At 32.3% G+C, this 13924-nt stretch overlaps 3 protein-coding genes across 3 annotated transcripts; 1 reads left to right on the top strand and 2 right to left on the bottom strand.

The window, feature by feature from the left end:
• The first annotated feature begins 680 nt into the window (after positions 1–680).
• Positions 681–2653, top strand: LOC123897720 (uncharacterized GPI-anchored protein At4g28100-like). Its single transcript, XM_045948464.1, has 2 exons — positions 681–1441; positions 1924–2653. The coding sequence occupies exons 1-2, from the start codon at positions 725–727 to the stop codon at positions 2245–2247; spliced, it is 1041 nt and encodes a 346-aa protein (XP_045804420.1). The 5' UTR covers positions 681–724; the 3' UTR covers positions 2248–2653.
• A 209-nt stretch (positions 2654–2862) lies between these two features.
• On the bottom strand, positions 2863–6104 carry LOC123898690 (equilibrative nucleotide transporter 3-like). The gene is made up of 9 exons (XM_045949703.1): positions 6013–6104; positions 5641–5745; positions 5363–5518; positions 5128–5271; positions 4757–4862; positions 4460–4632; positions 4023–4183; positions 3616–3874; positions 2863–3365 (listed from the first exon to the last, which is right to left on the bottom strand). Exons 1-9 carry the CDS (start codon positions 6043–6045, stop codon positions 3258–3260), a joined length of 1245 nt encoding a protein of 414 aa, XP_045805659.1. The 5' UTR covers positions 6046–6104; the 3' UTR covers positions 2863–3257.
• A 1488-nt stretch (positions 6105–7592) lies between these two features.
• On the bottom strand, positions 7593–12156 carry LOC123898688 (equilibrative nucleotide transporter 3-like). The gene is made up of 10 exons (XM_045949702.1): positions 11894–12156; positions 10537–10604; positions 10328–10432; positions 9962–10117; positions 9723–9866; positions 9262–9367; positions 8959–9131; positions 8531–8691; positions 8150–8408; positions 7593–7903 (listed from the first exon to the last, which is right to left on the bottom strand). The coding sequence occupies exons 2-10, from the start codon at positions 10567–10569 to the stop codon at positions 7796–7798; spliced, it is 1245 nt and encodes a 414-aa protein (XP_045805658.1). The 5' UTR covers positions 10570–10604; positions 11894–12156; the 3' UTR covers positions 7593–7795.
• Between the last annotated feature and the right edge of the window lie 1768 nt (positions 12157–13924).

Genomic DNA, 13924 nt, shown 5'->3' with positions numbered 1-13924 from the left:
GTTTAGAGTAAAATTATTATGGATTTATATAAATGTGATGTGACACATTGGAACTCATTAAATAAGAGATAATATTATTCAAAGTGAGTTACATAGATTATATCTATATTGGGGATGCTCTAAGACACTCTTTTTAACACCGTACTATTTATTGGGCCACCACACTCTTCTTTTAATCAAGTTATCTATTAACAGTTCAGTTGGTTAAAAATATAAATATAAATTTGTGCATGGTATATAAAAACTTGTTTCACTTATACATGGACTTTCTCATAAATTTTATTAAAACTCTGAAGGGTAACTAATATTAAAATTGTGTATACCCAAGGTAATTAAAATACAATAAAATGTGATGAATAGAAATAACAATGAAATATGTGCACAAGTGATAAATACTTGAGTTTCTTAATCATTTGATCTTGAGTTCGTTCTCCAATCAGCGCATATAGAGAATCATTTGTTGGAAGAGACAAACTCTTCAAATGGATCTAAGTTAATTCAAAATGATTAATCTCTCTAATTATGCGCGGATGGTACTTTTGATTTACTAATGAGAATGACAATGACATATTCACCCAAAAGAAAGAAATAACAATGACACAAGAAAGGATAAAAACAAATGAAAAAAGTGAAAAAAACACCACAAACTGTCAAATTCTCTGACTCACATTTCTTGAGCGTTTTCAAAACCTTGTGAACCATATTAATTCTCATTTTGATCCATATGCTATTACTATTACCCAATCCAAGTAGTGTACCAACACCAAACAAATTCTCCCAGCAACAACTCACCCTTCATTCCAAACTCCAAACTCAAAGCAACATTCAAACTCAACATAATAGCAAATTAAAAATGCAATCACTAACTTCTTTCCTAGCTTACTTAATTTTCTTAACATCAATATCACACTTTGCACATTCAAACACAGTCCCTTCATATCCTACTCCAACTCAATCCCAAATATGCAAACTAGACCTCTCTAACGAACTCTTTGGTGGCGTCAACGACGCTTGTGGAAACAACCTCGACCGAAGCCGCTGTTGTCCAGTGCTTGCAGCTTGGCTCTTCGCGGCTCACGCGCGAAGAGCACTGGAGATTTCTCCTTCTCCTTCGGAGAATTCTGGCGGTGACCTTCCGATGATGCCAGATGATTCTCAGAAGTGTGTTAATTCACTCCAAGACTCGCTTCGCGATAGAAACATTATAATCCCTACACCAAATGCTAGTTGTGACGCTGTATTGTGCTTCTGTGGAATCAGACTTCATCAGATAAGCTCATTAAATTGTCCTACGGCTTTTAACGTCTCTGTTTCTCCTAGGGATCGCAATGTTTCCGGTTCTCATAAAGCTACTCCTACTGCTGCTGTTCGTGATTTGGAGAAGAATTGCCGGAACTCTTCTTATGCCGGTTGCTCCAAATGTCTTGCTGCCTTACAAAAGGTAAACTAATCAATTGCACATTACATATACAGCGCAAATGTTTTAAAAATTAGACCGAATGAGTTGTTTCTTCAGTTGAACACGAACTAGTCCGTTCAACCAGCTGAGCTACTTATTCCACCCGAGTTGGTTTGATTCTAATTACATTGTATTTTGCATCAACTGATTTTTATTTTCCTTTACTATAATTTTTAATACTATTTATTTGATATTGGTTTCAATTGTGGTTAAATCAATTGAACATCACCTACAATCGAAAAGTTTAGCCAATTATATCTCTAATAGCTAATTTTTTAAATATCGATTATTTTTTGTTAGTTCGTAATTGCACATTTATGCACTTGACACATCGGTAGTTTCAAATGACTAGTGATATGTCAATTGCGTGAATGTCTGATATAATAAATAAAGAATAAGTAACTTATAGGAGTATTATTTCTAACCAAATGATTGAGATCAAGTGTTTAACCTCGAATGTGCAGTTAAAAGTGCACAAGAAGGAGGGCGAGAGTGACCGGGAAAGGAAAATGTACAACCGCGACTGTCAACTGATGGCACTAACATGGCTATTAAGGAAGAACAAGACGGCATATATACCAACGGTATCGGCGGTTTTACGCGCAATAATGTACAGTGCTCATCCACACGACATAAAATGTAGTCCAGACCAAGAAAACATGCCCTTAGCCGTTGATTCGATCAAATTCGTTCACAAGAGTAGTAGTCATGCACCATCTTCACCGTTCATCAAGTTATTTTGGGCAGTTATTATTATTGTGTCCCAAATCATTCTTGTGTCTTTATGAAGGGTCTACTACACGGGTTGTTTGGGGAGTTGAAAGGGTCCTCTTCTCTGATTGTGTCAGTCACGTGAAACTCTATTATTGGATAAATATATACTATATAATACATATGCAAAGAGCCAAGGACAAAGAGGTTCGTGTTTGAGTTTTGTCATTTTTGCTATTCAAGAATCGAGAGAGTACTGCATGCAAGTCAGACAAATAACAACATTCAAATGAATGCGATTTTACAATGTCACGGGCTGGCCTAAAGTCTCCTTTTAGTACTCCAATCATCTATCATGCTCTTTTTGTGTTTGATTTTATGGTGTTATAAATTAACTTTATATAATAATTTTATTTTGATGTAAAGTTTGTAAAAGTGTATTTAACGTTAAATTACTATTGCACTATGCACAAGTTTCTTTTCTATCATTGAATTAATAAACCATAATCAAATCCTTGTCAATTAAGATGTTGAGTTCTCATAGGTACAACTGTTTTCATCAACTTTGATCTGAGCTCAAATTTGATGAAAACAGTTTGGCCTAAAACGAGCTCAACATTCTAGCTCTGGTAAAGACTATATTATTCTAGTGAAAACAATTTAACTAAGTGATGAATATTCTACTCATTAAATTGCCAGCAATATAAAGGTTGCTTTTCATTTATTTTCTTTGAAAAGATATAAAATATATATACTCTAATCTAAGTACAGTCAAAATTAGATAACTAAAGAATGGGTACAGTGCTATAGTAGTAAAGTCAATACAACACAAACACCAATATTACAAGTAAAACCATAATTAAATTACAAATAATATTGAAATCTCTTCATCACAATTTAATGGATTTTGTGTTAATTTGGTTGAACTAGAAGTGATTGTTTTCCTTTTCTTATTACATTTTGTGTAAATGACACCTACACCTTTTTGTTGTGTGCCATTAAACCTTATCTGTAGAAAGAAAGATAACACCAATATTCTTTTTTCTTTTTACAAAGACCATTCTTTTAGTTTGTCCTAATTGAGATCTCACCAACCTTTACCTATCAACCACAACCAGTCTAATGTCACCCCTGCAAAAATACCTCCAAGTAGAAACAATACCAACAGGTTTCCCAATGCATTTTGTTCTGGCCCCTACAATAATTCAAAACATTAAATATTTATGTGTCTCAACTTAAATAGGTGTTAGAACACTTAACCCTTCACGAATTAAACAAATTCAGATTCACTGTATATATTAAGGGAATTCCGCATTCTCATGTTCAGAATATTAATGGTCGTCCAATCTTGATCAAACAGTTTAGATGTGATGATTGTGTGAATGCAGGGAATTCTCAACTGCAAAGTTGCCGGGTCGAAATTAAACACAATAACATAATCTTACCTTATATCCTTTGGGTGCAGAAGTCATAACACAGACAGTGAGGTAACCATTGGATAGGCCCAAGAATGAGGTCAACATTATCATCCAACCTTGATCACCATACTTTGCAGTGAAATAAAAAGCCGGAACAAGTAAGAAACGACTTAGAACTGCGACTGTGATCGATTTTCGTGACTCCAATTTCAAGAACTCCAAGAGTGGGATGTATCTTCCTATTAGATCCCACACATTATACATTGCAATTAACACAAGTGCATACCTACAAAAGTGAAATTACATTTACTTCAATCTTTGTCGCTTTGATTCATATAAAAAGAAAAAGTTTTAAATAAAATTATAAAATTACCAAAGATTTATTTTTGAAGAAAATTATCAAAGATTTATAATGCATGGAGCAATGAACATACCAAGTTCCTAAACTATGTGCTCCAGTGTCTTCAGAAAGGAATCCAGGGAAAATAGACAGTGTCAATGCAAATATTAGGAACATATCAAGTAAATAATCAATGTTTTCAAGAAACAATTGCTTGTTTCCCTTCCTCTCTTGTATTTGTGCAAAGTCCTCTTCCTGAAACACGAAAATTCTTATCAACTAATGTGAATCATAAACAATGAGAAAATTTGAGATACATTGGAAACCTATGAAGTACGGACACAAACAGGACACTGGAGACAACACTGATACGTCAATATCGAAAATAATTTGAGAAATGACATAATTCAATGTAATCTTATGTCGGTGTCATACACCGACCGACACGTGTCTGACACCAGAATATATGCCTAACTTGAGGGGCATCCGTGCTTCATTTTTTTAAACTAAAACAGAAGAAAGAAATAGTACTCCTTTAGGTATAGTTTGGATTCCACCAGCTGCAAGATCAGCTGAAACAGTTTTGCATCCTTCTGATGCTGCTATTGAACGGTAGTACTTCACAATTGGTATTTTAGGAAAAACAAATGCATATAGAAGAACACATAAAAGCTCAAAGAATGTTGATATGGCAAAGAATAGAACTGCAACAAAAGTATATAATTAGCAACTAAATAATATGGAGAGTGAAGAAAATGGTCATAATTATGTCTATTTAAATAGCAACAAACAAGAATTACAACATCATCACATAAAAGTTGAACTTACTAGCTCCTTTTCTAAGACCATCCTTAGAATGCTCAAATGCTGCTTTTGTAATTAACCTTAAACCAGATGTTAATGCACCAGATGCTGCCAAACCACCAAAGAAGGACTGTAACAATAAAAGCCACATTAAATAAATTCATTTGCTAAAGACATTTTTAATAACACCATAGCACTAACATAGATAGTAGTTGATTATGGTTCATAGTTACTGATAAGTGCGCAGGTTGGTAGAACGAGTCCTTAACTACAAAATTAAATCATAATCTTTTTCACTCATAATATATAAAACAACTTTAGTCCTTCTGCAGTGAGAGACTTAAGTACAATTGACTGAATTTCGTTGTGAAATACTGTGTGTTTCTATGATGGACCTGAACGAATTCTGGCTGCATGTAGGATAAGTCTCCCACCATTCCACCTTGAACATGAGCATCTGCAACTCCAAAGGCACCACTAATTGCACATATACCAATAAAAGTTCCAATTCCTCCTTTACCTGATGTTGCTAAATTAATCTACAACAAATTAATTGGAAAAACAACATCAAAATCAAAATAAAAAATCATCATCAAAGTTCACAAACAATTGAATATATATAAAACTTACTACTAAAACCAACAAAGTGGTTATGAAAAATAGAATATATCCAAACAAATTCCTTAATCTAGTATTGACTTTTGCCTCATTATAAGACAAAATAGCAAGTGTCCCAACTGCAAATGGCTGATATACAAGTGTAAGCACCCTTGAGGGATGATATTTCTGCAAAAGGACAAAAGTTAATAAATTAATCTATTTGCCCAATTAATCTTTTTTATCTAATAAAAAATGTTTTATAACAATAAAAAATGTAGTTAAATATAAAAAATACACTAATTACTTACTGGAAACAAGTAAATGTAATAATCTTCAATTGTGAGCATACTGTTCCAGGAGAAAAGACATCCATTGCCAAGAAGAAAGCATACCACTATTGCAGCATATTTTCCCTATAAATACAAAAAGCAAATTAAAAATATATAAGGAAATTTAGAAAAAAAAATGTCCCATAAGTCTCAGCTCAATTGGCAAAAATGTCGAAATTGTTAGACCGGAGGTCGTGATCCGGGTTCGAACCCGATATCTCACAATTATATGTGAGTTTAATTTCAGTGCATTACCACCTCAAGACAAAAAAAAAAATTATTACTATTATTATTTTGCAATTGATTTCTTAAGCTAAAGTAATGATAGATTCAATTAAGCATAACATAAACCTGTAGACGCGTTGGAGGCTCAATGTTGGCCATGGCTCTGCCGTGGATTATTATTTTAGATCAAAATTCTGCAAGCAATTAAAAAGATAACCCCAATTTAAGGCTTTAATGTGTACTTTCTATTTGGGTGAAATTCAATTCAATGTGTACATCATATACATACTCTGTTGATAGATACTATCCACCCGTGGTAACACCTAGTGTGTACTTTGTATATTTTCCTTTCCTGTAATTATTTTTTTTGGTTACATTCCTTTCCAAGTTTCCTGTAATTAAATAAATGTATCGATTTTTTTTTTCCTACTTTTCACCGCCACCGATATCCGCCTCACTGGACCGCCTAATATGATTCGACAATCAGTTCTGACATTTGTTTTCAGCAAAAGTTTTTGTAAAAGTGTATTTAACATTAAATTACTTTTGCACTATGCACAAGTTTTTTGTCTTATCATTTTTTTTCTTCTTCAAACAGTCTAGTGATTAGAAATTTCATTTTTAAGGTGAATAAGAAAAGTATTTGGGGTTCAAACCCGACTCATGTATACAATGGCGGAGCTAGGATAATTTTTTGTGGAGGGCCATGTTTGATAAAAAAAAATTACTTACATTTTTTTACTTTTAATCCCTACCCTATTTTAGGATCATTCTTAATAACATGACGAAGTCAATTGTAACACGTTAGATGTCACGTAGTTAAAATATTACAAATAATATTAATAATTTTTATCAATAAATTAAAATTATATTATTCAAAATAAATCCTTAATTCTCAAATAAACTTCACAAACAAAAATTCCTTCTATCCGAAATTCAAACCATACCTCCTTTTTCAATTCTATAAATTAAATTCTATAAACTTTTGTTAAAATCACATGTGATTTGTGTTTGCTAAAAATAGAGTTTTTCTTTTTTTAAAAAAAAAAATTGAAAACAGAGTTGATAACAATAAAACATGACTTTTTCTGTTAAAAAAAGAGTTAAAATGAAAAATATTTAGGCGCAGGAATCGAATAACGCCCCCAAAATCAGTAGGGTGGGAAAAGTAATTCTCTTAGTCTTATAACTCCTCAATATGATATGGATCTAATTAAAGGCCCAATCATGTCATTATGGTGTTAATCAGAAATTTTCTCCTTAAAGGATAATGCAAAAAATGGAGAAATTCTTATTATGTGGAATGCAAACACTACTTGCTGTGTAGCATGCCAACGATTTTTTGTTAGTTTTTGCATTTTTACACACGTGCATGCTAAGTAGCGAGGGAGTAAATTGGGAATGTCATGGGGGCGCGAGTGTAACGGAGAGCGCAAAAAGAAAATCTCTAGTCTAAAGCGAGATTTTATTATTTAACTTAGATACAACATACTACTCTAATCTATAGAGCTCACATGCCTTAATGAGTTTCTTGTCAATTAAGATGTTGAGCTCGCATAGGCACAACTGTTTTCATCAACTCTGATCTCATCTATGTAAAGAAATTAGGGAATGGAGATTCAACCGAATCTAAAATCAGATTTGATGAAAACTGTTTGACGTAGACCAGCTCAACATTATAGCTTGTAAAGACTATATTCCTCAAATTGCCAAAAACACCAATATTACAAGTAAAACCATAATAAAATTACAAATAATCTTGAAATCTCCTCAACACAATTCAATGTATTTTGTGTAAATGACACCTACACCCTTTTGTTGTGTGCCATTAAACAATCTCTCTAAAAAGATAACACCAATATATTTTCCTTTTTAACAACCATTTCTTTAATTAGTCCTAATTGAGATGTCACCAACCTTTACCTATCAACCACAACCAGTCTAATGTCACCCCTGCAAAAATACCTCCAAGTAGAAACAATACCAAAAGGTTTCCCAATGCATTTTGTTCTGGCCCCTACAATAAATCAAAACATGTAATATTAATGTATCTCAACTTAAATAGGTTCTAGAACACCGAACCCTTCATATATTAAATGAATTCGGATCCACTTTATTAAGGGAATCCCGCATTCACATATTCAGAATATTGGTGGCCGTACAATCTGGATCAAACAGTTTAGATGTGCTGAATGTGTGAATGCAGAGAATTCTCAACTGCAAAGTTGACGAATCCAAATTAAACACAATAATATAGTCTTACCTTATATCCTTTGGGTGCAGATGTCATAACGCAGACAGTGAGATAACCATTCGATAGCCCTAAGAATGATGTCAGCATTATCATCCAACCTTGATCACCATACTTTGCAGTGAAATAAAAAGCCGGAACAAGTAAGAAACGACATAGAATTACGACCGTGATCAATTTTCTTGACTCCAATTTCAAGAACCCCAAGAGTGGGATGTATCTTCCTATTAGATCCCACACATTATACATTGCAATTAACACAAGTGCATACCTACAAAAATGAAATTATATTTGCTTCAATTTTTGTCACTTCGGTAGAAGAAAAAGTTTTGAAAGAAAAATAAAATGACAAAATTATCAAAAGATTTATAATGCAGGAAGCAATGAACATACCAGGTTCCTAAACTATGTGCTCCAGTGTCTTCAGAAAGGAATCCAGGGAAAATAGAAAGTGTCAATGCATATATTAGGAACATATCAAGTAAATAATCAATGTTTTCAAGAAACAATTGCTTGTTTCCCTTCCTCTCTTGTTTTTGTGCCAAGTCCTCTTCCTAAAAACAGGAAAATTCTTATCAAATAATGTGAATCATAAACAATGAGAAAATTTGAGAAATATTGGAAATCTATGAAGTACAGACACAAACACGGACACCGGACACAACACTGATATGTCAATATCGATAATAATTTGAAAAATGACATAATTCAATGTAATCTTGTGTCGGTGTGCATGCCCGACACCAGAATATGCCTAATTTGAGGGGCGTCGCCGTCCGGGCTTCATTGTTGGAAACTAAAGCATAAGAAAGAAATAGTACTCCTTGAGGTATAGTTTGGATTCCACCAGCTGCAAGATCAGCTGAAACAGTTTTGCATCCTTCTGATGCTGCTATTGAACGGTAGTACTTCACAATTGGTATTTTAGGAAAAACAAATGCATAGAGAAGAACACATAGAAACTCAAAGAATGTTGATATGGCAAAGAATAGAACTGCAATGAAAGTATATAATTATTATCAGCAACTAAATAGTATTGAGAGTGAAGAAAATGGTCATAATTATGTCTATTTCAATAGCAACAAACAAGAATTACAACATCATCACATAAAATCTGAACTTACTAGCTCCTTTTCTAAGACCATCCTTAGAATTATCAAATGCTGCTTTTGTAATTAACCTTAAACCAGATGTTAATGCACCAGATGCTGCCAAACCACCAAGGAAGGACTGTAACAATAAAAACCACATTAACTAAATTTATTTGCTAAAGGCATTTTCAATAATACCATAGCACTAATATAGAAGTTGATTATGGTTCATTGCTACTGATAAGTGGATAGGTCGGTCGAACGAGTTTTAAGTCTTTAAGTATAAGTACAAGTTGTACATTGTAATTAAATCATAATCTTTTATTCGTATTATATAACAATTAGAGTCCATCTGCGGTCAGAGACGTAAACACAATTGACCAACTTTCGTTGTCAAACAGTGTGTGTTTCTCTATTTGTGTTTTCGTATGCGACCACAATTGTTATATTGCTATTATAGACCGCAATTTAGAACTATGACAACTATAACTGACCTGAACAAATTCTGGCTGCATGTAGGACAAATCTCCCACCATTCCACCTTGAACATGTGCATCTGCAACTCCAAAACCACCACTAATTGCACATATACCAATAAAAGTTCCAATTCCTCCTTTACCTGATGTTGCTAAATTAATCTACAACAAATTAATTGAAAAAACAACATCAAAATCAAAATCATCCTAAAGGAATTGAATCAAAGTTCACAAACAATTGAATATATAAAACTTACTACTAACACCAACAAAGTGGTTATGAAAAATAGAGTATATCCAAACAAATTCCTTAATCTAGTATTGACTTTTGCCTCATTATAAGACAAAATAGCAAGTGTCCCAACTGCAAATGGCTGATATACAAGTGTAAGCACTCTTGAGGGGTGATATTTCTGCAAAAGCACAAAAAAAAAAATTAATCTATTTATGCAATTAATCTTTTTGATCTAATAAAAATGTTTTTTTTTTTGTTTTTTACCACAAGTTAAATCTGGTTCGGGGGTAAGTTCTGGCATAAAGTAATTTCAGCCCCCTCTCGATCGCAGTTTCGGGGAATCGAACTACGGTCCTCCCTAAACATTAAAAATACACTAATTACTTACTGGAAATAAGTACATGTAGTAATCTTCTATTGTGAGCATACTGTTCCAGGAGAAAAGACATCCATTGCCAAGAAGAAAGCAAACCACTATTGCAGCATATTTTCCCTATAAATACCAAAAGAAAATTATAAAAAAATTAAGGAAAAAAAAACATTTTGAAATTTGCATTCTTAAGCTAAAGTAATGATAGATTCAATTAAGCATAAAACCTCTAAACGTGTTGGAGGTTCAAGGTTGACCATGGCTCTGCCGTGGATTATTCTTTTCAATCAAACTTCTGCAAGAAATTAAAAAGATAACCACAATTTAAGGCTTCAATGTGTACACTTTTTTTTTTTGGTGGAATTCAATGTGTACATGTTATTCTATATTTGTAATGTGATCCTACATAACTATAAATAAATATAGAGCTAGAGAGATATTATCCACCCCTGTCAACACCTATGATTTTTGTATATAAATATAGTAGTAATTAAAAAGAAATCAATTAAGTCATAATAAAAGATCATAAATTAATAAATCAAATATTCTAAATTATAAAAGATCTGTTTAGTCCCTTAATTTATTTTTAAAGGTCAGTATGGTCATTTAATTTAAAAACCGGTCAATTTGATCCCTACTTATGAAAATATACAATAAATAATTATTTTGATGCTTAAATATATCAAAAATTGTAAATACATTTTTTTGGGATCAAATAGCCTAGTGGCTAGAAATTCCACCTTAAAGGTGGATAAGTGGAGTGTCCGAGGTTCGAACTCCGGCTCCTACGTTTATAACGCGATGTCCCTACCAACTGAGATAAGTTCACGGGGACAAAATTATAAATACATCTTTAATACTCTTTTGTTATTAATTTAATGAACAAAATTGACTAACAGAAAATAAATTGACTAAATTGATTATTATCTAAAGATAAATTAACTAAATTTTATCCCTGCAACTGCATTCGAAAGGAGGGTTGAAACCATTTGATGTCAACTTGGATGACTCCGAATTAGATTAGTCGGTCCAGTAGACCGGATACTAGTGGTATAAACCAAAAAAATAAAAATAAAAATAATAATAATGACCAAAGTAAATAATAGTAAAACAGACAATTGTAAGTATATTTACCATTTTAATACATTGAAAGATCAATAATTGCACTATAATAACTCGATCAAAATATCATGGTATGTGGACAAAAGTTGCCACGATTTTTATTATTAATTTAAATATATAATTGATTTAAAATATATTGACATCTACATCGTCCAGTATGATAAGAGGATAGGCAATGTACAGACAGTTAGATATACCAAAGACTTTAAGGAAGGCAATAACCATGAATATCTAAAAGATAAAGTGAATATCAATTGTAAGTGTAGAAGAAGTAGAAGACACAATTAAATTAGCCAATAGATATTAACAAAACAAGGTTTCTTTCTTCCTTCTATGGTACAAGGGAAAATTAATGAGTACTAAAGAAATCTAAATATATAGAGATACATCATATTATTATAGCACTTAAGTTGAATGAAAGATAACGAAAATATTAAAGAAGAATAGGGAGATTGAGCTTACTATATTATTAGTAGAGAAGGAGATTACTTCAAGGTACCACTGAATAGCTGAGAAAGAGAAACATGAGCAGCAAGAAGTTAGAGAGAAGAATCTTTATATATACTCCTTCCTTGTATATTAATTTATTCATTTTCTATTTTATAAACAACCCAAATTCCACATAGATTAAGGTAAGTTTTTAAAGTGTCTCTAAGATTTATTGGATCACCCATTAGATATTCAATCTTGAGCGTGAGAAAATGTTAAAAATCTCACATTAGATGAGATAAATACATTATAGGAGGCAATTTTCGGCTTAGCTAATTTTGTAAAGTTTCTTAACGGAAAATTTTAATATGTTTTTGAATGTTTTGATATAATCTTAAAATTTTGGTTCGACACTATAATTAATAAGAATAAGAATATACCAAGAGACTGGGGAGTAGAAGTACCAGTTCCTCTGCTAGTAATTCCTCCGGTGGTCCTATTAAAAAAAAAAAACATATTTTATATTAATTAAATAATTAATATATTCAATCTATATAATAAATTAAATACAACATTCATTGTCCACAAATCCTATTTCAATGAACAAAAATGTCAAAATTATTAGTGTCGGACGTCATGATCGGGATTCAATCTCTGATTTGATCTCTCCACTTGTCATTTCGTATATGTACAAAAAAAAATATCTATACACTGTTCCATACCTACAGTTTTTACTGTTCTCTAATCAAAAGTTGACATTTGTATTGTTTTTACTTGTAGATATGAAACAGTGTATAAGTTTTGTAAAAAAAAAAATACATCAATTATTTAATAAATTTAAAAATATGAACATATGTTTAGAAAAAATAACAAATGCAAGTGGAGCTTAAACAAAATTGGTCGTGAGTCAACTATGAACGTGGAATTGCGTAATCATTGTGATAAAAAAACAGCAAGCAGCATTTTAGGACTTGCACGCAGTACTAAGCAGTCCTAGAATTCACTTGTATTCTTTTTGTGTGCTATAATACTCAGAATATTTAGCATACTATTCGAATTTTTTATTATTAGATCAAAATTTAGTTGGTTCGAAATCACTCATATAAAATAAGATATTGATTTTAAGTAATTAATAAATTCTTTTTAGATACATAATTCTTTTATTAAATTTTATTTATTTCAAATCATTCACTTAGGAAATAGAGAGCTAATTAAACTTTATAAATCTGAATTCAACGTTTTATGATTTGTTTGAGATTTGTTTTCACACTTTGCTGCTGGGAATATTCATACCGACTCTGCCGTGACGTCCACAGTAGTTTTTTTTTTGAAAGTCCACAGTAGTTACTCCAACCTTTACGTCGGCTAGTTTATTACTACTTTATTTTTTGGTCGTGGCTAGTTTATTATTTAATAATGTTAACTAATAGTTGATGACAACCTTGGGGGATTAGTGGATAATGAGGAGAGTACTCTCATTTCAAAATATTAGTGAGAGGGGGGAGTCCTTCTGATCCTCTCTATTCTAGACTTACTTGGAAGACATTTTGAATTATTTGCAGTTAGCAATTATGACTAAGATGTGCAGTTTTTTTTTTAGTTCATTTATTAGTTACTTGTTTAAGTGTGATCTTTAGTTTATAGTTTAAATGCAATTTATTTGGCTTGCTATAATGTACGGTTGGAAATTGCCTTGAAAATGATGGATTGAAGCAGAAAATACTGCCTGTGGCACATGGGGCACCAGTTGTGGAGTATGAGGCGCAGGTGGAGCCTAGCGCATGGTGCGCCAATTCCTACCCCTGGTGCAACTGGCTGCATATATACTGCTGCTTCATTTGTTCAGCCGCCAGGAAGAGAGAGAAAGTGTGTTTTGCAAAGGATTGTTCATCAACATCAATCTAGAGTCAAAAGGAGATCTTTTTGGGTATATTTTAGGGTTTGGATAATCATTGTAACAACGAGAAACACCTTATTGATTGAAACTCTTGGTCACGGGGAGAGATTCGGAAAAAAGATAAAATTTAGAAAAACTCTAAATTCTTGCAACTCTTTGAATTGAAT

This window comes from Trifolium pratense, linkage group LG7 (genome assembly GCF_020283565.1).
Source record: "Trifolium pratense cultivar HEN17-A07 linkage group LG7, ARS_RC_1.1, whole genome shotgun sequence".
NCBI classification, from domain to species: Eukaryota; Viridiplantae; Streptophyta; class Magnoliopsida; order Fabales; family Fabaceae; genus Trifolium; species Trifolium pratense.
Note: the sequence above shows the minus strand (reverse complement) of the source record. Positions and strands in the feature narration are given on the sequence as shown.

Bases quoted from the DNA above. Each gene is read 5' to 3' on its own strand.
- LOC123897720 (XM_045948464.1), top strand. From the start codon at position 725: ATGCTATTACTATTACCCAATCCAAGTAGTGTACCAACACCAAACAAA. The intron at 1,442-1,923 runs GTAAACTAATCA...TCGAATGTGCAG, and splicing joins GTCTTGCTGCCTTACAAAAG to TTAAAAGTGCACAAGAAGGA.
- LOC123898688 (XM_045949702.1), bottom strand. From the start codon at position 10,569: ATGGTCAACCTTGAACCTCCAACACGTTTAGAG. The intron at 9,132-9,261 runs GTAAGTTCAGAT...CTTTCATTGCAG, and splicing joins TGGTCTTAGAAAAGGAGCTA to TTCTATTCTTTGCCATATCA. The intron at 8,409-8,530 runs GTATGTTCATTG...TCATTTTTGTAG, and splicing joins GCACATAGTTTAGGAACCTG to GTATGCACTTGTGTTAATTG.
- LOC123898690 (XM_045949703.1), bottom strand. From the start codon at position 6,045: ATGGCCAACATTGAGCCTCCAACGCGTCTACAG. The intron at 4,633-4,756 runs GTAAGTTCAACT...CTTTTGTTGCAG, and splicing joins TGGTCTTAGAAAAGGAGCTA to TTCTATTCTTTGCCATATCA. The intron at 4,184-4,459 runs GTACTATTTCTT...TTCGTGTTTCAG, and splicing joins TCCAAACTATACCTAAAGGA to GAAGAGGACTTTGCACAAAT.